The 27,384-nt window shown below is 38.9% G+C and overlaps 1 protein-coding gene across 14 annotated transcripts in view; it reads right to left on the bottom strand.

Moving 5' to 3' along the window:
* Positions 1 to 6,400, bottom strand: part of LOC136747737 (syntaxin-binding protein 5) — a 155,830-nt gene extending 149,430 nt beyond the window's left edge. For all 14 annotated transcript variants that reach the window (XM_066700883.1, XM_066700889.1, XM_066700963.1 and 11 more), the window contains exons 1-2: positions 5,910 to 6,400; positions 3,114 to 3,211 (exon numbers count right to left, since the gene is read on the bottom strand). In XM_066700883.1, coding sequence (XP_066556980.1) covers positions 3,114 to 3,211; positions 5,910 to 6,047 — 236 coding nt within the window. In that variant the 5' untranslated portion in view covers positions 6,048 to 6,400. The remainder of the gene's footprint in view (positions 1 to 3,113; positions 3,212 to 5,909) is intronic.
* Positions 6,401 to 27,384: the final 20,984 nt, after the last annotated feature.

The raw sequence follows: 27,384 nt of genomic DNA, 5'->3' as shown, positions 1-27,384 counted from the left end.
TGATTAATCATGACTGCTTATCGTGTTTAGGTTATTGATACAACCGTTGTCAATCATTTATTTTTGGTTTCTAAAATACATAAACACACATATTTTCACATTAGCTGTAAACTGAGCTAGCACAAAACAACAATCTCACAATTTGCAGTGCTCTGCTATATCCGAAGATTGTAAGCAATATTGTGTTCATAGGCTGTGTGAGAATGCTTGATCAAAATAAATAGTACTGTTGCAAACAATAATACTGCTCACAAATGTGTAAGTGCTGCAACAGAACATTAAACATTAAACACTACGATCACAAAAGCACCAACAACCTTAGTACATCAGCCAAAAACTTTTTATTTTATGAACCCACCTAAAATATAGGAATTACACGTCCGTGGTCAAAGAGAGAGAAGTACAACAAAGATCAAATAAGTCTGATAAGTGAATGGGCGGAACAATGTTTTATATTAAATATTTAAACACTATCCTAAGCATTCCAGACACAACAATTATCTTGACTTAGTGTATCTACACTATGAACCAAAACAACATTTTAACATTCGATTCTGACTGTTGTGTTAACTTATTTTTTTTTTTAATCTCATTTAAACCATTAATTAGTAACGGAATCTTGCAACAGGTTAGGCAAAAGTGCACTGAAAAACATAACAAATTGCATCTTCGGAGAGTAAAAATATCTCAATGCAAACAAAGCATATGAGAAATCTTTGGCACAATGCCTTTTAAGCACCACCCATACTGCTAACAGTCTCACCAGGTGGGATTCTTTTTATCATCATCAATTAATCTATGTCTCCATCAGGTACAGGGTGAATAATGTGTTCGCTATATTTATCTTTCTTGTTTTGTTCTTACATTTTCTCATCAATTCTTCACCTCTCTTCACACGGCACAGAAACGGCACCATCCATTTTTCTGCTGTTGTTTTGGCTGGTTTCAGCAGAACCAGCATGCGTTTCAAGTTTATAGCATCCAGAAACTACCTGAATCTGCTCACTGCGTCTCCACAATTATAACCTCTTTACCTATTCCAGAGAATCCTTCCCATCACAATATCTTGTCCCTTACGTCTCCCTAAGCGTTTAAAAATGTCTGTCCCTGTTGAAAATTGCCCTGCCCCACTTCACCTGACATCACTGTAGCAGTGCACCTGGATCAGATTCATTCAAGCAAATTATATTAGTTAGGAATGTAAAGCGACCCCTGCTTTCTCTATCTACACTTCATCTCTACTAAATGTTATCCAACGGTGCCTTGTTTCATCCTTGTCATGTTAGATTTCTTCTCATTTGCATGTCATCTGCAACACAGGTCCCTGATGGTAAACAGCTGTGCCCAGCCAGTACCAGATTTCCCATGTAATAATCCCCTCTTTCGGAACAGGAGTGCCTAAATTAGTATCGTCGAAGCATCTTTGGGTACAGAATAGTAGTTTCCGCCCATCCAAATTGTTTGTTTTTCCAAACGTTTCATTGGAATATAAACTAAGCTGTGCAAATGATTGAATTTGAAGGCATTGTGGTGTGCAGTGTGCCTACCAGTAGCTTCAACAGTGGCCTCAAGATATGGAATAACATTCCAACCCAATTCACAAAGCATGTCTGGAGAAATCAAAGCAGCAATGTGATCAGTAGTTAAATATTTCCTTGCCTTAAGAAACACATATATGATCACACTGTCTTAATGCACAATTTGTACCCATATCATCTGAATTTTTCTGGCCACAATAAAACCTATTGCAACAGTGCTGGGTACATCCTACGTTTATTCTTAATATTGTTGAAAAAGAGTAAAATCACAGTAAGGGAATTTCTCAACAGCATGTTTAGTATGAAAATAAAGCAGTAGTCAGATCAAGACCTATTTTGCTTAGCTCAGCGGAGCTTCAGTTTTTGTCAGAATTTTTTTGACTCTTCAGCTTGCTGTCATGCAAGGTTCCTGCTCTGACATGCTATAATCCTCCACACAAGGTTTCTCAAGATCACCACATAAAACAAGAGTTAGAATAAAGCAGAAGCCACATTACCCTCTTCCCTCTCAACAAGGAAAATTACTTTTCAAGGCTACACAAACCCCTCACATCTCAGATTATATCAAATGGATCTGAAACGATTATCAAATCAGGCATCAGGGATGGAAACAAGACAAAGCCACTGTATTGCGCACAACAAAGGGAATCACTAACACCCGCAGCTTCCTTTTACAGCTGGAATTCATACTACAGATCTTTTCATAACAAGAACTTCCAAAAATAGAACAGTCTGGCTGACATTATTCAATTTGAATGTACCGATTACAAAAACGATATTTTAAAATGATGATCAAAAGTCAGCAGGGCAAAATCCTTCTGACAAATGAAACAATTACCAAACCATACATTCATAAGAATATTCCAAAAATGCTTTTCATTTGGCACAACTGAAACACAGAACTCAAGGCAATGACTTAAAATACAATTTACATATACCAGTTCATTGAGACCCTATGGATAAAGTTAATTTTGAATTATCAGGACGCAAAAGGATCTGAAAAAATGGGCCAGCACTTAGGATTTTGAAAAGGTAATCCAAACAGAAATAAATCTGCTCATGCAATTTCTATTACCGAATCAGTGATCAGTTTCTCTGCTGTTACAAGGAATTGTAACTGGTTTCTGGCATAACTCATGCCACCAAGATGAAGCAAACAAAATCCTGGTATAAATACTGAAGTAAAATAGAAAAACAGCACTTCACATTGATATGCATTAACATGCTACAGTTGGCACAAGGCATGTCGGCCTGGATCTATTCTGAATCAGCTGGCTGTTCCTTTAATAATGGGATACTGCCCCCATCACAAGCTTCACAGAGAATCCTGCTCCTAACAACAATCACACATGTTTACGTCATCGGTGTGCATAACCGTATTTGGAAAAGTAGCCTTTACCAATTTTCCCAGCCACCAGCCTTCATTCATATGCACAGCACCTCCAAACAAACAAAAAAAAGACATACCTCTTACAGAAAGGAGGTCAATAATTCACATTGAGGCAATCAAATCCTGTAAATGACGTAAATCAGATACAGCAACTATTCATGAGTATGCTTAAATGGAAAGGATACAGCCTCAACGCTCCATTTTGGGTCCCGATGGCCAGGATTTTCTGCACAGGGTCAAAAGCCATTGACGACGGTTGATAGGGGAAACCATGTCGGACCGTCTGGAGATCCAGTCACGAGGAGATGGCCACAGGAATAAAGGATAAGACAACAATGACATTTTTTTAATATCAAACCGATGCAGTAAATTAAATCATATATAATTCATTGACATTGTAAAAAAAACAAACAAAAAAACAGGTGGACTTGTGTGTTTTAAAAAATAATGACTGAAAATACATGATATGGCAATTTGTAGGGGGTGTGGGGAGGGGGGGTAACATGCAGGGAAAATATGCAAGTAATGCTGGGAGACTGCCTTCCTATAGCAGTGATTGCTCATATACATTTGTATATTTCCTGTACTACTTACATCCACACATAGTCATTTCTAGTCATTTTAAGAATGTTCACATTTCGAACATTAATAAGAAATAAAACTAGTGTCACCTGGCCAACTGCCAAATTGTTTTGTAAAGGCGATCTCTCAATATTTATGAGAAACTAATGCCATTTATAAATAGATTTAAAGGTGCATTTAACTGCATAGTGTATTAGAGTTGCCTTCATTTGTAACTTCAGTTGCACGCTAAGCTGCAGTGTTGAGAGGGGGTTTGTTTGCTCCCTAAATAAGATGAAACACTAAAGCACATTATGTAATTCATACTCTTCAAAGTAACAGACACCTGCTCTCATGCAGCAATGTTGTCAGAGCATTGCGGGCTGTGCAGCGCTGTGCTACCAGCGTGATTCCCGTAAACAGGGATGCTTTTAGAGATGCGTCTAAAACACACTTCCCTCCTCACTCACACACACACACACACACCTTCCTCTTCATGTCACTCCCGTTCACATGATCAGTTTGTGCAATATAATGAGTTTGTTTTTCATTTATCTGTGCATCAGTAAAAGGCAGAATCTATCATCTATTCATGTACAAACCCTCCTCCCCCTGGACCGGCTCTACGTTCAGCTGCTTATTGCCATGGAGAGATGAAGAAAAACGTCACCATTGATAATCTCATGCTGAGGCTTTCGTGGGGTAATTTAATATGCTCTTATGTAACGAACTAAATCCTGCTAATATGCAGCTGTTTCTTCATTTGTATTGTATTTTTTATTTTAACTTCGTACGTAGACATATCGCAGATCAGCATCATGAAATCATCATCTGACTCCAAAGCACCACCTCCCCCAAGGAGTTGCCAGCCAGTTCCCTTTAACTGCCAGGAGCATCAAAGGCCATGCTGCCATTTTAATCCTTATGTTTTTGTTAATATGAGCTTTGTAATGTCTACTTAAATATACGCAGAGCGAGTATGGGACCGATGCAATACGCATAGCTTCTTTTAAAAATATATATTCCACCAGAAGGTTGTGCCTCTATAGCTAATAGCTATAGCATCGTTATTAATAATCTGTTTTAAATAGGCTTTGGACAATATAATTATTAAGATGTTATATACTGACACAGACATGTACAAATACATACATGCATACATGCAAACAAATCCTCCTTCGCTTTTTCACACATCCATGTAGTTATGGTATCTGTAGTGATTATGATTGATCACCTAAGTACTGGACATCTCCCCATGATCGTTTTACATCAATCCAACACATGTGCATAATAATAAGGACATTTTCCCTGCAACCAAGCCTATGTATGCGCTAATGATGATGATGATGATGATGATGATGATGATTACACAATACTAAACTTGATGGAGGCGGGATGAGAAGAAAACAATGCAATATACTACCGATATTTCAATTTGTTCAAAATATTACCTTGAAATGAGTATATAAGATACATGCTGGGATGACACCTGACAGATGAATACAAAGTACAGGTTAAAAAGTAGTGTCATGTGCATGCGGTGTGTATTATATATGAAGTGATTGTCATGTCATGTCCACAATGCGGATACATTATACAGTTGCGCTCCTGCATAGGGCATCTGCCTCCCATATTGCAATTGACATGTTAATCCCAGCAGGTAACAAATCCCACTCACTACAAAACATGAAGATATATTGCATTTATTTTATTGCGGATTAGAATGAATGCTACAAAATGCACAGCCTGACTCTGTTTGATGTACACTGTGAAGTCGGGGGGTTTGGTTATCGGTCAGGATTGGCATAAAGTCACGAAAAGTCAAGCACCCATCACTGTATTTATAAGGCAATCTGGCCATCCGCATCTGTCACATACAGCCCGTCCACGTCCAGCGAGTATGTTCCTCATCCTCATCTGTGATATTTACCGCAAGGGCCACAAAGTAATGTTGACATGTGTCAGCTCACACACACGACTTAAAGGACTATTTTATAACACGGTGTAAAACCTAGCTAGTGCCAGCCTTGCCACAATTGAAATCCAATTTGCAACGTCAACAAATTTGCCCAAGTTCCTGTAAATACCATAGTGTAGTGCGACTGTGTGGACATTTGGGGTGAAAAGCATTGCATGTCCGTGCTGTCATAATCCAGTAGGTGATCAGTTCATAATGCACAAGTCAACTGAATCGTGGGATGTGTGTTTTGACGTATAAAAATAGCAACAGCAGGGTCGCATTCAACGGTGCCGACTTCTCTGCTGTTTCCACAGAACATGCATTTCTGATTCATTTTATTTACATGTCTTGTAAACGTAGCGCTGCACGCCAACAGAGATGTGAGTATGCAAATAAAACTGCACACACACACACACACACACTGATTTGTTTTAAAACAGTAAAATGTCTGATTCCCCACCTTGCAGAGCTGGAAATGCTCGGATTGCAGGGTCTCCTGGATCAAGTCATTCTCCCTGTTTCCAGGCTGGGCAGATGAAGAGGAGGATGAGACCGCCGTCAGGCCGTCCAGCACCTTCCTGATGTTAAACTTCTTCATTTTTTTCCCCCAGAAACACAGAGACGAGGATGAACCACGAAGAAAATGAGCTGAACAGAACCACCAAGAAGCGGACAGGGGGGGAGACAGCCACACGGACGCACACTCGCTCTCTTCTGTGTGATTCTGTAAATCTCACATGTTACAGTGTGTTGTCACTGCAGTCTCCATGTCAAAACGTGTGCTCGCCACTGTGCAATCGCTGAAAGCGGGCGAGTTGCTGGGAAATGACTGTCTTTACTGGGCTGGGGTGGCAGTGGCGTGTCGGTGTGATCCTCTCCCACTCCGGCTGCCTCTGCGTCTCTGCTGCTCTCCAGCTTCGTCTCGCTTCTCTTCCCCCCTGCTAACGCGGAAACGCAGCCACGGCCAGGCGCCTGCGCAGTCAGGGCAGCACCCGGATGTTGAGCAGAGGCGCTGCTGCTGCTGCTGCTGCTGCTGCCGGGGAGGCTGGCATGCATGGAGCTGCGCACGTCAGGATGTGCTCGGCTGCACCTGGATGAGAGGGGGTGCAGCAGAAGGGCATGTCATGGGAAGAGCTCACGCCAAACCCTATATATCAGGACTGCACCTTAATAATGAAAGGCCACCGTCACACTGAGCAGTAACTGTACATGCATGTTGCTATATCAACACAAAATATACAAACCTACAAAGAATATGTGTAATATTATTTACTAGTGTAAAATATTGCATAAATGATCAACTAGCCCTTGAGTGTACCATCACAAAAAAGTATCATCATCATCATCACACAAATAATTTTGCAGACATCTTTATTCAAAGCAACTTGTACTTAAAACAATTGCGTTAAACAAACTTATGACCAAACAAAATCCACAAGTAGAGTCCTCTGATAAACTCCAGGATGCAACATAAAAAAGGCACATAGCAGATTGGGAGGTTGCTGTAGTTCATGCTGCATATCATATGTGTCTGAGTCATCGCAGGTGACATCTGCCCAGCATTGCATTCATGCTCTGCACTCGAGCCTGATAAGAGTTAAAAACTATTCTCAACATGGGCGCTGAGCTTGTACTGCTGTCTGGTATCAGTGGTCCAGGATTCCCATCCAGCCAAGCTTGAAAATAACAGAAGCCCGAGGTGTAGAAGTCAGGGGTCTCAGCACCACTCCTCGGAAAACACCTGAGTAGATCGGACAAACCAGTCAGAGAGAACCACAGGAAGCTAGGAAGAAGCTGTGAAACACAGGAAGAAAACTGAGTAAGAGCTGTTTTTCTTACAGAACAAGAAAAAAAAGGATTGGTTAATGTAGTTGCCTTAGTATATCATTCATGAAGCATTACATTTTTTAAGAACCCCAGAACATATGTTTTTAAATCTAGTTTTTGTATGTAAGTATAAAGTAAAACAACAACTAGACTGCCCACAGTAATGAGACCACTGCAAACATGAGGCAGAATGAGCGAGTTCATTGGTGACCATACACTATCTGGAGCGTTTAGAGTGTAAAATGTAGCAGTGAAGGACTTATGATGCAGATGCTGCATGATACCGATTTGTAATCCAGATGGATTTAAAAAGGCATGTCTGTGTTAGAAACGTATGCCTGATGCAGAAAGGAAATATAGGTTACCGCCAAATGTCTTTTTTAAGTGCACTGGTGCTGTGAAACTTTAAAACTAAAAGTCTTTGTATAAGTGCAGGTCTATGCTTATATATTATGACCCAGTTTAGTGTTTAGTGTTTAGTGTCTGCTGACTTTTCTTTTTTAATGTGTAGCTCAGTACCACGAGTGTCATCTCAGCCCACTTCCTTTGTTGTGGTTAACCAAGCCTCAAGATCAATCTTCTTTGACCTGCAGCCGTCCGAAGTGAAGCATTGTGAATAAGAGGCCAGATGAATTGCCCGTGTTCATCTTCTTAATTCAGAACCAGCTTTGGAATTTACTTAAAAAAAAACATTAAATACACATTATTCTATTTTTCATCCTTGCATAATACAATGAAATGTTAATATGTGTATTTATGCTTAGATTAAGTTGTATGACCCCAGCATTATATTAGGAGATTCATGCTGTATGAAACTGTATTTGATGCTGTATCAAAATATTAAAATGTGCCACTGGTTATTCAGTCTTATGAGCATGAATACCATTAGCTAGTATAAGCATGAATGGTGAATGACTTCCAGGGCTTTTCCTCCTAATTAGCAGTGTCCACTTTGAAATGTATATTTTAACTGATTATAAGTCCTGGAGTTTTGGGCCTTCTAGGTTTCAGCTTTTCATTCTTTTTTAAGTTGATGTTCAAAAAGAAAGTGCACTAAGGGTCATCTTGGTATAACGAACGTATGCGGTTTGTCATTAAGGAAATGATGCTTTACAATGGTAGCTTTCCTTCCCAGTTCTGATAGTGAGCAGAGGATCATGTGGGCAGAGGAAGTTGAAAAAAAAGCTTAAAAGTCTTGTAAATGTTATATTGATATTTTTAATATCTAAAAAATAATGTTTTGGATTATTCATGAACATTAGAAAATAACAGTACAAATAAATTACACACAAATATATTTAAGATTATATTATTAGTTATTTAACCAATATTACTTAGGCTCTTTTCTTATTGCCTAACCTATTCGCATTGGTGTGTTTCGAATTTCACATGTTTGTATTAGTCTGTGCTCTGCTGCACTGAACACCTTTTCTCAGGCACTTTAGAAGGTCAGAGATTCATCCTCAGGGGGACACCTCCAGGGAACTCATATAGATTAGTCATTCATACCCAGCACTATCAAACACTGTGACTCATGCTGTGCTCCTTAGTGGATTCATTTCAGAAAACCAACATTTAAATAAGGAAATAAAACAAGGCCTTTAGCCCATGTGAACTTAACCACTAACCTTTCCCATTTCTTGGAAGTTCCAGCTGCAATTGTCAGCAGATTGTGAATTATTTTCCTGCATTTCTCACTGGACCTTATTCAAGGTCATAAGTCAACAGCAGACTTTTGCAATATTTGATTAATCAAAATAGTGGGATGAAGACCCAGTGCTGAATGAGAGCTGAGGACTGAGATGACATCAGGCTATCTTTGCACATGCTGGTAACACATGCTAGACTGCAGCAAGTGCCACTATCCCTGACCTTGGGTGCAAAACATCACAAGGGCTTCAAAATCATTCTTGGTTGCAGAGAAAAGTGTAAAAAAGTGATTTAATACTATGACATATCTGAAGCTCCAGGCTTATATTTTTGACAGTTTTGAAGAGAAGCTTGTCTTTCTCTCGCTTTTATATGGTTGTTCCCATACCAGTTATTGGTATTTGCGGTTATTGTCATATGCTGCTTTTTGTTTCTATCTCCTTATTCATTTTCTGTGTGAATCAGAATATATATATTGTACCAGTTTAGAATTTGCCAGTTCAATTGTTTGCTTGAAATTGTAGTGTATGAACTGTCACAAATAGTTAGATATATTCATTTATTCGAATTTGAAAAAAGTGTCTTTGAAAATTGATACATTTTTCAGTTGCTGTTTAGGGACAGTGTTTTAAATAATATTCCCACTCAATTTTGTTACAATTTCCTTATGAGAAATACTCAGCAAGCCCTGTGTGTCAACATAATGCACTTTTAGGTGCCCACTCTACAATACTTGAATTTCTTTATTCTGTCAAATATTCAACTTAGTTTTCTGCTCTGTTATTTACCTTCTAATTTTGTTACTTTTCTTGAAAATCTCCCAAATGACTCCCCGGTAATATAGATATATAATTTTGTCATTTTTGATGGTTTTCCAGTTTCTCATTTTAAGTTGGCAAAATACAGTGATATATTACTAAAATACATAGTAAACAGTTTGTCCTCCTCTCTGGAGAAAAGAGAGTGGTATCAGTGTATGGAGTTTGTTGTGTGGGTGTGGGCTTTGATACAACTTCAATTTCTTTTCAGACTCTTGTTTTCTCTAGTGGGCTGGATGGTAGACTTTATAATTTCAAGGCAATATAGATACCAGTCTGACTTCAGTTTTTCAATGTAACTGTGGTTTGGTACTATGAAAATACAAACAAAATATCTGACTGTGCTTTAATATGGATTTTTATTGGGTGTGTGAGATATGGTTATGATCTCCCTTTTAAGAAGTTCTGTGCTAAATGCAAAACTTTTAATTTAACACGATTGAACAGTTTGCTGTGCCAGAGGTGCCACTGTTTGAGGAGCATTGAATCTAATGCTGCCTTGTAGTTCCTCAGACAGTAGCTGAAGATTGACATCTGCTTGCATTTCCTGTTATTGTGAAAAACTTGAAAATGTTTGTAATAAGCTGTGCATCCTTTTGTACAAACCAAAAAATAAATACATTACAAAGCCTTTGAGGATAGTGCAGGAAAGAGATGCGAGATATTTTTAGGAAATGCTTAAGGGGAAGACACTTTTGAGCATTTTCAGCAACAATTTTGGCATTTCTGTCATCCAAACAATTAAACAGTCCTACAAATATATTTATCATGTAGTACTAATTAATTGATTTCTGTTCCAATAAATTAAACTTCATAAATAACATTGACAGTGGGGCATTCCACATTATTGTGAGTTATACACTCCATGATATAGCTTATACCGTAGTTAGACTTTCTCTTTTCTTTCACTTTTCTGTGTAACTTCTTGTTTTTTTCATTGTGAAAAATTTTGGCACAGGAATTACTGGAAGTGTAGCTTTTGAGTAGGAAGTAGATACTGTGTAGCACAATGCAAATATTTTCTCACATCCTTACCCCCTTTTAAACCAGCTAAATAAACAACCCCATCTTCATTGATTCAGAACAAATATGCAAAAACTATGAAAGGATGCTCCCTAAAATCTAGTTTTGGAAATACTTCTCGATACACTTTAGTTGAAATTTAAAAACCAGACCTTTTCTATTGTCATTTTGTTTCTTACTTATTGATATCCTATCATTGGTAATTGTGTTGTTGTTTCCACTTATATCACATTCTATTCCACATAAGAAATCTCCTTAAAAGAATCTTCAAGGCTTCTCATTAATGTATTAATGGACTATAGCACACTCATTTACTTTTCCTTTTTTTTTTAGATGAAACACAATGTGAATTGGATAGTACTTTCCCTCCAGCTGTATTCCCCTGCTGACCCTTCAAGGCTAACACTTGTGTAGCAGAGGCAGGGGCCATGCATACGCCTGTGATGGGAATCTGGATTGCGGATACATTTCTGGGACATGTATACAGTCAGCTGCCATAACCGTTCTTTAAACTCTTCATTGCAGTCATCTGCATTCTGTGCATGATATACAACCTTATGAGTTACCTAGGGAAACTATGGATACACAATCCAGAATGAATCATGCCATGTAAACTTGCTTTACAGTACAATAAGGAATAATAGTTTCATGGGATTAAAATGACAATTAAATGTATCCACTATACTCCTTTTAAAGGAACATTTTAGATAAAACTGTTGCATAAATATAAGTTACAAGTATGATTTTCAATTATTGGTAGAATTTCAGGATGACTTTCTGGTGACCTTGTGATGTTCACCATCAGTCTATCTGAATGAACCAAAATCTCTGCCTCTTGGCCAAAGTGCTGGTGTCCATTTTGAAGGCACCACATGCCCACACTCTTGTCATTCTGGATCCCCCACTTCCATGAAAAGATGGTGCACGGCTGGAAGCATGAGCTGAGCCCCCCACCCTCCTGGACATAAAATGCAAATGAGTGACGACATAAAGAAGTTCTCTGGAAACCTGTCCTACCTCACCTTTTTGTTTTGTTTTTGTTTTTTAGATTGCCATGTAGCCTGGTGTAAGAAATAGTTGGTTGGAAATGATGCTGCAGTATCCCATCAATGTACAGCACACATGCAGAGAAAAGAAGGATGCTAACTTTTGCCCACAGGTTGGGTTGTATTTGTTCTTAGATAACTGTCTGCGAATAACAGATCATCTAATTAATATGAAACAATGTGGGCACAGGGTTTCTTTCCACCTGCCATCCCCTCTAATGTTTATTTTGTATACACTCAATATATACACTCACCCACACACAAGAGCAGGAAGTCACTTGCAATTGATTCTTCATCATCCCCACATCCTGTTTCAGGAGGAATTACTATGTGCACACACAATACTAGATGGATAGTTCTCGATCAAAGAACGGTAAAAAAAGGTTAATATAAAGAATTTCTATCAGCTTTAAGGCTGTTTGCATCACATGAGGCTTCCAGTCTTATCTTCCTATGGCTGGATAGAGGAATCTATCCTTCATGGGTCTATTATTTCACATCTAAAATTGGTTGATCTTCTTTCTTAAAGTTTATATCCAGCTCTGAGTTCAAAAGACAAGATGGAATTAGTGTTACTGAGGTGACGCTTCTCAATACTGTAAAGCTTTAGAAATTGTTTTGTTCTCTCTCTCATAATAAGACAAAAAATACATGAATACATATACGTAATCAATGTTGTTTACTAATCAGTGTCCAACACGGAGTGCCCCTATATCTCCAACACATGTTCTATAACTATATACCGCATAGAAAAGACATGTTTCATTCAAATTTTGCCTTTTGGTGGATAAGTGAGAGCATCAAACTCCCTTTTCAAAAATGACATTTCTTAACCACAATTTCCTTCTGTAATTGCAATAGCCAGGGTTCATGAACCTGCCGTGAAAGCAAATTGCCTTACTTGAGAACTTGGCTGTGTTCAGTATTACCTACTTACATACACTGCTCACTCATATTCAATTTTGTAATTCTTCCATAGCGTAGGTTAAAGGGAGCATTCTTGGTTAACAGCAGCTTCACGTTTGCTTTAAGGTTCTGAAGCAATAAGGAAAAGTGACATATCAGACACAGCCATCTCAAACTGTCAATCTGATGTCGTTCACCTATGTAATGCTGTCTCTTTCAATTGGGCAGGTTTGGCCCTGCAGTGGGACTCTATCCTATTTCCCAGAAGGCGGTGTGCACAATTCTGGGCAGGCAGACTCTGCTTGCTGTTTAATGTGCTCTGTGTACCCAGGCAAGCTCCAAGGTATTTGTATTTTTATCAGACAGATCCCTGTCTGTTGCATAAAGGTATGTGACAGCTGGTAAACAGTCAAATGCAAATCTTCACTTTGTGTCTGCTGTGTGTCTCTGCAGTCCAGTGTCAATGCACTGTGGTGAAGCCTGGTTTCAAGTTCAACTGTGTTCATCCATGGCAATGTCTCTTGTAATCCCCCCCCCCCCCCCCCCCCACAGCATTTACATGTCTGCAACGGAATAGTTATAAGTAGGTCATTTACTTTTGCTTTTGGAAACATACAATGCCTCCATGATGAATTATTAGTTCAGAATAGTCCTTGCACCTACTTATAAGTCTGACACTTACCCACTAACTCTTAGCTTAATCTTAATCATAGTCTCAATGCAGCATTAAATCAAACAGGTTTTAAACTCATACTGTCTGAAAGAAGCGGTCCAACCTTTTCCCCAGTACTACAAAAATGTGGGTGTGTCATTTTGTTTTATATAATACTCTAATGATTACAGTAAAGCATTAAGCGTTAAGCTAATGATTTGTCAGTTAAGCGGATTGCAGTGTTTTGTCTAAGCTTCTTAAATAAAATGTAAATAATATATAATTAATGTATAAAATCAAATTCTCAGAGGACAGTCCTATTGCCAAATTTAATCATTCTGAAGTTCATTATAGCTACACAGATTTCGATTAAACAAACCGGGAAGAAAAATATGCTGAAAATCAGGAGTGTGTTATGTAACAGCGCTTTCGAGTGGCATAACAAAAGGTAGCGTACTGGTGCCATTAGTTTAAAAATGGTTTCGTAGGTCTAGGTGAGTGAAAGAGCTCAAAACACAACATTGTACTAGTTTAGTCTTTGATTTGAGTGACTCACAAACAGGCTGAAGAGAAAGATGGGCAGGCAACGTGAGCACACACTCTCCAACACCCCTACACACACATGGAAATGCTTTCTGTCAGATGCAGCATGTTAATCTGTTCTCTGTCTGTTTTAATCCCCCCACTTCTGTCCTTCAGCACAGGCACTATGCTAATTTAGACGCTACCACCTGCCAAGGTAGCTTCCAGTATGGTGCTCTGGGACTCAGTGGCTCTCTCCCCCATGCCTGCCACATCACACACACGCACACAAGGCTTCCTCCTGGCATCCGCTTCCCCCTTCACACAGGCCGCCGCTGCACTGTTCACACGGGGTGACTGTTCAGCATCGGCATTCGGAAGTACTAAGCAATCAAGAACCATCTGTCTCTGCTTGAACACCCTTCATTGTCTCTCACCTTTCTCTGCTAGGCTGACACGCTGACAAGCACCTTCTGAATTAGTGATGAGGGGTTTGTGACACATGTCCAGAAAGTAACAAGTATTTAACTTGAATGGCCTAGCCAACAGTTTTCTGAAAAGCATTGCTGACTCCTTTGTTCTGGTAGTTCACCTGTTCGGACTCACAATGGCTTCTGATGACTCTAATATGCCATTGATCTTTCTGTTGCGCTTTTAAACAGCAGTGAATACAGCACACAAAATCACTAGCCCATTCACTAGCTTCTGTATGGTGTCTGTTTACCTTGTATAAGTAAACCATTTTCCTGAACCTTCTCTAAGAAACATGAGAAAAAAACAATGTTGTTTTGTTTTTTAAAACAAATTTTAACCAATAACCAAAATAATTGTTATTTTACACTTTCTAATTTTACCAAAAAAATAAACAATTGTGGAAGAGAAAAAGGAGCAACAGTGATTCTGTAAAATCATTATACTCATGAATCATTTTAAATTACCATTGTGTCTGTGCAGTACTGAAGCCTAGTATATAAGTCATTCATCCTCCTAAACACCAACATTGTAAACCAGGAGTCTTCGTTAAGCATCCGACCACAAAGGCCACAGTCCTGCTGGATTCTTCAGTTTCTTGGAAACGGACCAGTCACAAATATTAAAAAGTGTGCAGTATATATACACCTAGTTCAAGAAGCTAAATAAGAGCTCAGGCAAACATTAAAACCGAGAGAACATGGGGCATTTGAGGATCCCTGTTGTTGACTACTGAAACTTAAAAACTGGATTTTACTATGAATTTATATGTCAAGGCTTTGACAGTGAAGGCATGATAAAACCATTGGAAACCACTTGAAAGCTTTTGTACAACTGTAGCAGGACCATGTAAATGGTGCACTACCCCCATGGACAGCCCCATTGAGCACAGAAACAAACAGGCCAAGACACTCGAGGAGTTGTTGATTCTTGAGACTGTCCAGATACTGCATGGGTTGTGTGTAGTTATTCTTCCTTAATTATATGACGCCAATTTGCTCAGGTAGCTAACCCTCACAGAGCTGAATTCTTGTTACATCACAAGATTAACAAACCAAACATGGAAGAAGAATGTACTACAAAAACATGATATAAAATAACCGGTACTAGCAGAGAGCAGAAGATTAGGGAATTATTCAATTATTAACTTGCTCTTGGGTTTAAATGCTGCTGAAAACTGATAATATCAATAAATTGTAACTCATATTGCCACATTCTGTACTTGGGTTCATAAACAGCACTTAAAGAGAACTGACAATGTCACCTCCCCTCCCTCTTTCATGAAAAATGTCAGATACATAATATACAAATATAAAAAGCAATTTAATAAAGTTCAATCTGCTGTTCTAAAAAACTTTCTAACAGTCACCAAATTAACAAGCCCTAACTATCAGGCCACATAATAGGCCACACAATGCAGACTTCCATTATCAATAACGATGAGGCTACAAATGACATTTTTCAAATCAGTTTTGCACAGCCCTTTTTCTTACTCTCGGTTTTAAATTATTACTTTTTTTGTAGTTTGCAGATGGAAGAAATGTGGTCATCGTTCACAAAACAAGCTTAATTCAAAACATCCTGCATTTTAACTGTATAAAGAATGACATCTTATTGGCGCTTGGAGCATGTAGCCAATATTTGAACAATTTAATTAGTTTAACATAACTGTTCCTCAAAATGCAAATACATTGAAAAAAATTAAATACAATATCGGTCAGGCGTTTTTCGACAGTCATTCATACTACTTTGAGGTAATTTTCTTTATAATTTTCTACGTCTTAATTATTGCCTATAACAGAATTTCTTCCCTTGATTACATTTCTCCCATTTTCTTGTAAAACGTAATTTTGCTTCAACACAGCAGTGAAAGTTCTGTATTTAACTACATTTTAACAACAAGATGAATATATCCCAATTGTTAGTTCTATGCTTGGTAAAATAATAACAAAACCTTTTGATGTTGTTTATTTCCACAGGTTTTTATCTCAGTTACACGGTTTTTGAACTCAGATGCACATGGATATTTTGCAGTTGTGTGTTTGTATTTTGTTTGTTCAAATTCAGGCTTCCGTCTGTAGTTTTTTATTGATTGGTCTGGGCTTTGGTCTTGATTAAATGTTAAACTCCTCCTTTGGCTCTAAAACTCATTTAAAGTTCATATTTTGTTTGTCCAGAACCCATATTTCACTGGCAAGGAGGATAAAGATACCAGAGCTCCTCATTCTAGCTAATATCCATGAACTGACTCATGACTTTCCTATTCACGTCGGAGACGACGTTCTTGATTAGCCCTTGACGAGACAAATTCCACTTCAAGACGAATCAATAAACTCTGGGAAAGATTTTCCCTGCCATGTGATGTACAGACTTCCATATCTCTAAGACATTTACTAATATATCCATTTGATGCCCCTTTATCTAGCAAGCCATTTTCCCTCTAGAAGGTCATTTATAACAGTATTCACATACGAATTAAAAATAGGGTTGATACTCAGAAGATCCATTCATAAATAGTAATTGGACTGACTCTGTATTCAGCTATATTCCATGCACTGTTTTTTCCATCTTCAACATTTCCTTTAAGCGGTGGTTGCCGGTCCAAATAAACTGCATCTTCCTCAGCCTCTTAAGCCCTCGTGCCGCATGTCCAAGCATATGCATGAACAAAGAAAAAACATCAACCAAAAGAGACTTTAAAGCACAAACGCACATGCTACAGCATGGCTAACTCCCATTCGCAAGCACCCCCTCTTGACAGCAAGCGTTGCTCATCTCCCTGCCTCCATTGACAGCTCTTTTTCTTTTCCACATCTTGGCTCCACTACCTCTTATATCATCCTCTATCTCATTTAATGATGTTGTCTCTTTCTTCTGCTTCAGTCTCCCTCCCCACTTACCTCATCTAGTTCTCCCAATCCTCCTTCTTTGTGTTCTCTCCTCAGCACACATTCTGTATGTGATTCTACTTTTTTCTCTGTCCCTCTCCCCGTATTCTCCCAACTCCCCTCACTCTTCCCCACTTGACCCCTCACCCACCTAGAATCCCAATTTCATCTTTATCTCTGCTGTGTAACTTTGCCCTTCTGCTTTCGGCCATTGGATCCCACTCCCCCTCTCTTCTCTCCTAGACTGTTGCTCCTGCTCCATTTCCTATCGTCCATCACTTCTCTGCTCTCTGGCCGTTTCCTTTAGAAGGTCTACACCACACGTACTCTCATGCTCTACCACACTTTCCTCTGTCCTCATTCATCTAGACCACATTTTTCATCAAGTTTTCTCACAGTCAACCCCCCCAGTCTCCACCTTGGGACTTTCAGACATTGCTATGGCTTGGTCCTCTTCCTGCCCCTCCCCAACCTTCCTCTGCTGGCCAGCTGTTTTCTCCCCAATCTCCACTGTACCACGCTTACCATTTCACATCTCTTTGGTGTTACTTGTTCACAGACCTCAACCCTAAGTCACAGGATGCAGAAGATACCCAGCAAAATCCTGACCTGCATTCAATGTAAACTATCACACTGTTATTTTTAATGTATACCATTTTACTTCTGTGACTGAAGCAGTTACCAACCAGTTTTCTTTTTTTTTAAATAAAATACAACCAAACAAAAAACAAGCAACAAACTATCAGGGAAAATATACTGGTGTGTGAACAGCTTCATAAGTTCCTCCCAGTATTTCTTCATTGTGAGCAAGTTTCAAGCTGTCTGAAGATCAGATTATTGAACTATTGCAAAAGTATTCCTGGTAACAAATTACTGGCTAAGGGCAACACGTTCTGGCAGAAACAGCCACTTCTCACTGGAGTTTACACCATTAATCATCAAGCCTTGACTTACTGTCTGACAGGAACATTTTGGCTCTGTGATCTTGCACTTCAGTGGATTGGTACCTAATCTCTCTTACTGGCAGGTGTCAATCACCTGTCCTTTGTCTTCCTAACGTCCCTTCGGGCTCCAACTTTTTGTATCTTTCAGCTAAAGTAATACTGCCCATAAGAAGGCCTGGGCCTTGTAAGTTAAAGAAAGGATATGTAAAAATAGGCATTGTTACTCTTCAGAGACCTATAACTACTTTATAATTATCTAAAACTCTCCATTTTGCCATGCAACAGAACAATGTTTGAGTGCAAGATATAGTTCCTCTTTAACTGTGAAATGTAACACTTTAGGCCTGACTTGTGGGTAAAGAGATTGCAAAAGACATATGGAGATACTGTAATTGAAAATGATAGTATAAAAATCATTTTTCTTTAGCAGTGAAGAACCCATAATTACTATAAATATGAATTAGGTGTTAAGGTATGCTCTGTGTAATGTCTCTGTCTTTTTGCATGCTACTAATATTGAGTAATTCAATGTAATGTTATATGCCTCTCTCTCTCCTTCTGAGTTGTTACTGAACAGAAGTTTCTAGGTGACACTCTGTTGCTCAAGGTTTGCAGAAGTGCTTGTGTCATGTCTTATAGATCAGTGGTTTTTAACTTCTTTTATGGAAGGCACACCCAGAAACTTGAAATGATCTAGAGGCACACCACATCATATCATCTTAAAACTATAGTTAAATCAGAGATGGTATTCCTTTTATGTTACTAATTGTGCATAGGCAATCAGTGCACCAGGGTGAACTGCATTCCCAACAGGCAAATCATTACTGGCAAAAATAACAAAATACCATTATAAACATTATAAACAGTGAAATTGGCAATGGCCAGTCTGAATCAGATGAAATGTGCTGCATAAAAACACTGCACCTTGCTGATTTGATTTGGAGGAATCCACATTAACCTGTGGGCATCACTCCACGTCTTTGAAAGGCTTTGTATTTACCAGCGCTTCCTTTCCTCAGCTGACCTTTACAGGGCTCAGGGTAATTATTGAGGCGCTTGCTGTCTCCAAGAACCACGAATGCATATATTCAAAGGTTCACATGTTAGAGAGCCTTGTTGAAGAGGATGTGTCAGACAGATACGGACAGGCAACACAAACAAAAGGGACTGAAATGACATTTTACCCAACATTATGAAAACAGCACTGAAAAAAGAAGCTCTCAGTAGTTTAAACAGCTGTGTGTTTGTATGACACCAAATTGTTCAAATAACAATGAGACGGTTGCCATTTTATTTGTTTGCTACAGGAGTCAGTGGTAATATTTGATTTATTGTCACTTCTGAAGTGGTTAAAAGGTTTTTGAGAAAATGTATGAGCTAATAAAATGCAGTGTGCAGCGCAAGCACATGTGCCTGGGAAAATCAACTAATTGCCTCGCTTGCATAGGAGTTAGGTATACTGTCAATTTATCAATTTTCTCTTGTTAGCCCACAGAAGACATAGGGTGCCATATTTAACATAAGTAGGAAGAGAGCAATGCAATATACAAATGGCAATTTCAACCCTCTTTTATTCCCCATGTGTTGTAGTTAATAAACTGGCATTGCTTACACACAATTCTTAATTGTTCATTTACCAAAGAAAAACAAAAGCCAAACTTGTAATTGTAGGTATAACAGTGGCTACTTAGACATTTTGACTTTCAGCTGTTAACTAATCACATTTATGTGGTCTATAATTTTGCTGATGTACAAATGTGGGCGAACACTAATTAAAATGTGTGGCGCTTCTCTGACAAGCATATTCAAGCCATATATATGAGTATTAAATTAAAGGCCTTCGTGTTCTTGTATTCTCAGCTGGTTCGCCTACGTTTTTTCACCAGCGAAATGTGGCTGAAATGTTTCTTCTGATATTGAAAATAACAATTATAGTTAGACTTTTTTTTTTCCCTTAATCTGTGACCCACAGTTAAACTTAATACTGCAACTGTCTAAGGTTTCCAGCTCTGCAGCCCAACTCTTCCTCACTGTATTTGTGCTCATAGACATGACTGAAATCAGGCAAGTAAGACGTGGTCAGCAGAATTGTGTGAAAGAGCAAGAGCACCATTGAGTCGGTGTCGAGGTCAGACAGCTCGGTGAAAACATAAGCGATGACCTCACTCTACTGGCGTTTTTTCAATACAAACTGAACACAGTTTTTTTCCTGGACTGTGTTCGATTTACAGGGTTTTGCTAGAACTTAAAATATCGCCTAACAAAAAGAAGTTTGTTAGGCCTCTATCAGGTCTGAGTTCAAGTCATTATAAGCCACTTGCTCACTGCCTGCTCCTTCACACACAAACGCACAAGAACAGTTCTCAGTTCACCATGAACAGTAGTCAGTCCCCTCTTTTGTGTCCTCTGCATTCACACGTTCCCCAAATTATGATGACACCTTTTCTGGGAAGATGTACTCCCTGAGGGTATTTTCTAGTTAAAACAACAAAAGGCCAAGCTCCTGTTTGCTGTGCAATATGGTTTATGACATAACTGCTTTGTTCCCATGGCTGAATACTCTGTGAAGAATTAATTGTAAGTACATCGGGTGAGATTTGGTTTGTTTTTTTAAAGGAAGAGAGAGTGAGAGAGAGCTTTCAGCACAGAATAATCAATATGCCACCATTGTCACATGATAGCCCATGTTATTTTGCACTTGTCAATTATTTATGATTATGTAAATTAAACTCTGACGAACACCGGAGATTTGGATGTTACCCCAGAAACACCTAGAAAAATTGGGCTCTGTGTATTATTGATTAGTCATTCATTTCTTGTTGTTTCGTAGGTATTTGTGAATTCATAGACATACCCATGATAAATATTAATGCCATTTTGACTCCCCTTTGTTTCATCACTGCTAAAGAAGTTGGGCTAGGAATCTTAATTTCAAACGACCTTGGTATGCAAATGTCATTATAATATCAAAGTTTCCCCATTACCCTTGATTTACTATACTTTTCTCCATAGTTATGTCTTCGGTTTGAGCTGGTTATTTTACACAGGACTGAATGATCATAGGTGAATGATTCTTCTGCATATTTAGGTACCTTCATATAACAATAAAACACAAAATATATTAAAATGAAAATAGATTTTGATTTTGATACTTTATATGTGTACCAAATTTGTAACCTGTCCCATGTTCAGTGTTAAGAATGAAAATGTAATGAGTGAATTAGCTAAAGCAATACTATTATTAACATCCAGCGGTGGCTAAACTGCTTGAGAGAAGAACACATTAAAATGATGTGCTAAAATTATATATATATGAAAGTGCTTAACTGAATGGCAAAATAAAATGCCTCATTTATCTATATATTTTTCTCCCCCACCTCTAATGAATTGATTTTGATTGTGTCAGTCCACTGGTTTTCAATCAAGGGGAATTTTTACTGTTTTCTCTAGACTAGCAGTGATAAACACTGATAAGGTATTATGTATAGTGAAATTAACAATATTTACATTATATCTATACATTCGTTTCCATTGATGGGTGTTAATACTTTCAACTACATACCGTATATATTTGCTAACATGGAGAGGAGTATTTCCTGTAGCCTTTTCATGCGTTCATCTCCTCAGGAGGGATTTTCGAACACTTCTCCATGCAGGACCCCTCCAGCTCCTCAAGGATTTGCAGCTGGTGCTTGTGGGTTTCGTTCTGCTCGTAACACTAATTTTATTTTGGATTGAGGTCTGGAGATTGTATGGGCCAATCAAGAATGTAGATTTAATTCCCTCCATAAGGTCATAGACTTGAACTTTATTGTACTGGTATAAATGTATGTATGTATATATTTTGGATTGCACTGTTACATTTTCAGCTTAAATCTGATTGAAGGGTGGTCTGGAACTGGTCCAGAGCCTCCAGTCAGAATGTCAGGGACTGAGAGCACATGGAGACTCAGTTGATGAGGAGTTTGCTTCTGAGACATTACTGACTATCTTCCAGAATCATAAAATGCATAAATAAACAAACAAACAAAAAAATAAACATACACACACACAAAAGATGTACAATTCCACGTTTAAACTGAATGTGTTCCAGAGAGATTGCTGTGTTCCCCCATCCCTGGATGAGGCGGTCATGTAGCAAATGTCAGTGGATGTTACAGGGGACACCGGGGGGCACTAAGTGTTTAGCACAAGTCCAGCAATCACAGAGCACTGGGAGAGCAAGCGACTGCCTCTAACCAAACATGGACAAGGCGAGGGCCATGTTAGAGCTAAACAAAAGGCCTTCTTCTCAGTTTCTGTCAGTTTCCTTCACTGCATGCACACACTAATCCCTTGCTCACTGGAAGATTGGGACAGACTGCACTGCCAGCTGTACGACCCTGAGCTCCCTAGATGTCAGAGCACTGGATTGCTTTTGTTTTGTTTCCAATGCCTTATTCTGTATGCCTTTTTGCAGCTGTCATTGCTGTTGTTGTTGTTTTCCATCAAAAAAACAGATGGCGGACATCCACAAAGATTTGTTTTTCCACAATATGTATTCCATTAATATCCCAGAATGACACGGTTTCAAATCAATGGTGGGCATACTTTCGGCAGTTGGGCCATTCAGAAGGCAAATATGGTCTATGCCATCATCATCATCATCATCATCAACAGCCTTTGTGGATCCACTGCTGGATAAAAGCTCTCAAGATGTTTCCCCTTGTTCTTATCTAGAGCATGTCTTTTCCAGGTTATGCCAGCAAAACCTGTGATCCCATCTTCAATGTACTCTTTTTCTTGGTGGTTTGTCATCTCTTGGGATCCATTCAATATCTTCTTTAGTCCATTATATAAATAAATAAACGTGTGTCACATATAATGTGTGCTGCTCAGACTAAAATAGAAGCAGAGTGCATCTGAATAACTTTCAGGATTTAAAATAAATGTAAACTTCAGAAACATAAAAGTGGCGTTCAGGAAAAGGAGGCTAATAAGATGCTTAAAAACATATTACTGAGGACTGAGAAACCAGCTTCTGCAACTGAAGGTGATATTGTTTGAAATTTTGAAATTGAGCAAGATGTAATTAAAGTTAATACACCGACCTCAGCTCAAAATAGTTCAGATTTGAGACATTTGTATGAGCTGATATTGTATGTGCTACTCTGATCTTGAAGAGCTGCAAACAAACCCAGATAGCAGATTAATGATTTGTTTTCTGTCTGAAAGCCTCTGATGAGTGAGTTTTGAGTGAGATTTAGAAACTGCATAACTTATGTTGTCATTACAATGCCTTCCTCTTCTTCCAAACACTCAGCGCTGTGTAGGAGTAGTTCTTTGCCGTCTCTACTCGTTGGGGTATTTGTTGTTTGAAAAATGCATTTGAACTAGAAATATACCTCGTTATGGACATGAATAATTTCTTCCTGCAGTCATGTCCTTCTAAAAACAAAAATATTACTTGTTTTCAATGCAAAAGACTCACTGATTCACTCTGTTTCCAAAATATCTGCTTTGATGGGCTGCTTTCAGTAAGGGTGGCATACGCAACCTTCGAGGCCACTAGAAGAGAAATAAAAAAGTCATGAGATTGACTTGAATATTTTCCTAATACTTAAAAGCATACAGGTATGTTACATAAGCAGCTGTAATATTGAATCAATAAGTTATTAATGGACCAAACGTGCACAATGGGTCAAATGGCCTCCTCTGGTTTGTAAACTTTCATATGTTCTTATGTTCTTATATGAGGAAACTTCACAACTTGGCCTGTAAATAATTTCCCTAAGATAAAACAAATGCTCTAGCTCTTTTTTAATAATGGCTTGAGCTATTTTCTCCCCTTGAGCCAGAAACCCATCCTTCTGCTGAAACCCTCAGGTGAGATGGGATGTGAGAGAGCCCACACGGAACCAACATACATTTTTAATATATGGTAGAAGCAGGATGAACCTTATATTTTTCATATACATTTTTCATAGCTTTTTTGTATATTAAAAATGCATGGGGATGTTTTAAATGTATTTTAGCAATCCATAGATATATTAAGTTCAAATCATATGGTTAATTTCTACTATATGAATATATAAGAAACCAGCGATTTTGTTTGCAAAAGCAAAAGCATTCATTCGTTCGTTTGTTTTAAGCCCCTCACTGTCTTCTACAATGTATATTTCACCCTATCTTTGATAAATAGTATCCTATCAATATCAAAACTGCATTCTTTAAAGCAAAAAGTTTATATTTCAAGGCAATAATCAAGTGTAAGATTAGCCCATTTACTCAGCAGGATGAAGATTCAAAGACTTAATGATTGAAAGAGGACTGAAGGTCACCAAGGAGATTAGTATAATAAACAGGCATCGACTCAGTTTTACATTTTCTGATGAAGATCAGAAAGATTGAGAACATGCAAGGTCTTTAGGCAAACACAGTTGCCGAAGAGTGGCCCCTGCTGGCAGAGGTGGGAAGTGCTGATCTGAGATTTCACTCCCTGTGCCTCAGCTCTGACACAGTGACAGGGGCGCGTGGCACAGATCTGTCTGCAGCAGACCATGTCAGGAACATTGTGATTCAATTATTTTTTAAATCTGTGATATTTTTCTGAAAATGTACTTTGAAGCTCCTGTAATCTAGTAATTTATTGTGAGTACATATAGAAGAAAATGAACCTGAAATACAAATGGAAAAATGCCAAGGACAAACACACTGTGAGATGGAATCCGAAATTGCCTGAGTATAAATTTGAGATGCTTTTCTGTGGCGGTACCTGAATGTCTATTGTTGAGAAAAAGAAAGCAGTAGGGTTTCCACAGGGTTTAACCTTCTGGTAAACTCTTCGTCTTCCAAAGACACTGAAAAGACACCAGTTTACCTTTTAAAGACAAGAAGCCTTCATTTAATTGTTGAACAACTGAACAAAGCAAAATGACACTCAAAGAAGATGCCTAGGGAAACTGAAGCACCATGGGTAACTCAAATTGATGTATCTGTCACTAATTAAGCATCATTAAAATAAACTCAGCTACACACATGGCTGCAGGATGGAAAGAGAAGATCAAGTTTACTTCTCAATTTCATGTTGTAAAATATGTATTTTTATATGTGATGTATCTATCTACACTCACCTGTTCAATTTCTCATTAATGCAATTATCTAACCAACCAATCACATGGCAGTTGCTTCAATGCATTTAGGGGTGTGGTCCTGGTCAAGACAATCTCCTGAACTCCAAACTGAATGTCTGAATGGGAAAGAAAGGTGATTTAAGCAATTTTGAGCGTGGCATGGTTGTTGGTGCCAGACGGGCCGGTCTGAGTATTTCACAATCTGCTCAGTTACTGGGATTTTCACGCACAACCATTTCTAGGGTTTACAAAGAATGGTGTGAAAAGGGAAAAACATCCAGTATGCAGCAGTCCTGTGGGCGAAAATGCCTTGTTGATTCTAGAGGTCAGAGGAGAATGGGCCGACTGATTCAAGCTGATAGAAGAGCAACTTTGACTGAAATAACCACTCGTTACAACCGAGGTATGCAGCAAAGCATTTGTGAAGCCACAACACGTACAACCTTGAGGCAGATGGGCTACAACAGCAGAAGACCCCACCGGGTACCACTCATCTCCACTACAAATAGGAAAAAGAGGCTACAATTTGCACAAGCTCACCAAAATTGGACAGTTGAAGACTGGAAAAATGTCGCCTGGTCTGATGAGTCTCGATTTCTGTTGAGACATTCAGATGGTAGAGTCAGAATTTGGCGTAAACAGAATGAGAACATGGATCCATCATGCCTTGTTACCACTGTGCAGGCTGGTGGTGGTGGTGTAATGGTGTGGGGGATGTTTTCTTGGCACACTTTAGGCCCCTTAGTGCCAATTGGGCATCATTTAAATGCCACGGCCTACCTGAGCATTGTTTCTGACCATGTCCATCCCTTTATGACCACCATGTACCCATCCTCTGATGGCTACTTCCAGCAGGATAATGCACCATGTCACAAAGGTCGAATAATTTCAAATTGGTTTCTTGAACATGACAATGAGTTCACTGTACTAAACTGGCCCCCACAGTCACCAGATCTCAACCCAATAGAGCATCTTTGGGATGTGGTGGAACGGGAGCTTCGTGCCCTGGATGTGCATCCCACAAATCTCCATCAACTGCAAGATGCTATCCTATCAATATGGGCCAACATTTCTAAAGAATGCTTTCAGCACCTTGTTGAATGAATGCCACGTAGAATTAAGGCAGTTCTGAAGGCGAAAGGGGGTCAAACACAGTATTAGTATGGTGTTCCTAATAATCCTTTAGGTGAGTGTATTTAGAAACGCACGAAGGTGTCAGTACAATTTGTGTCATGTTTATAGTATTCAAGTACATATGATACAAAGAAAAATATTATTTTGAAATCATATTTTGAAATAGCACTGGCTATTTTTTCTTTGTATCACTGGCTATTTTTTCTTTGATAATATTTTTCTTTGTATCATATGTATCAGCCACCGGTATGAACTTTTACACAATATGCATTAACAAAGCAAGTATGATTTCCAAGGAATGACAGCTGTTAGAGAATGAACTCAACACCACAACTCAATGATGTGTACAAAATGATGTTCCCTCTTATTGTTATGGAGGTCATGCAACGACTGCCCAAAGCACTGGAAGACTATTCCCATCATATGCAAGGTGGTATTAGATTGTAGGAGGTAAGAGGACAGAAAACCAAATAACGTTGTGGCCACACTGCAATAAAGTGAACACAGACCACGGTGATATTATGGCAATGGACATTTCTGGAATCCAGCCTGAGGGGGGTTACAATACTTTCAAAAACAACGTTCTAAATCGACTGTTACTTACTGTGCAACATTGTCTTTTGTCACAGCCAAACAAAACCTCTCGCACCGTTGCCAGGATGAGAAATGTTAGCTGGGAGTATGGGGTCCGCAGTGGTACACCCACTCTGCTGCCGTGCATGGAGTGAGCGGTCCTGTCAATCGTGCACCTGGGGATATCGCCCAGAAGGGACTCCTGGCCTGTCTTGTCTGGGCACTCGGTGACAGTGACTGATCTGGGAGTCTGTGTCCCCAGGGGCTTAGGAGGCAGAACTGACAGGCATTCACCTCACTGTCAGCTCGCCACAGCGGCTCCTGTGGCCTTGAGGTCACCGGGTGAGGCTCTAGCAGATCAGTAAGATC

Source organism: Amia ocellicauda, chromosome 1 (genome assembly GCF_036373705.1).
Source record: "Amia ocellicauda isolate fAmiCal2 chromosome 1, fAmiCal2.hap1, whole genome shotgun sequence".
In the NCBI taxonomy this organism is placed as follows: Eukaryota; Metazoa; Chordata; class Actinopteri; order Amiiformes; family Amiidae; genus Amia; species Amia ocellicauda.
This window is presented reverse-complemented; position numbering and strand designations above follow the sequence as displayed.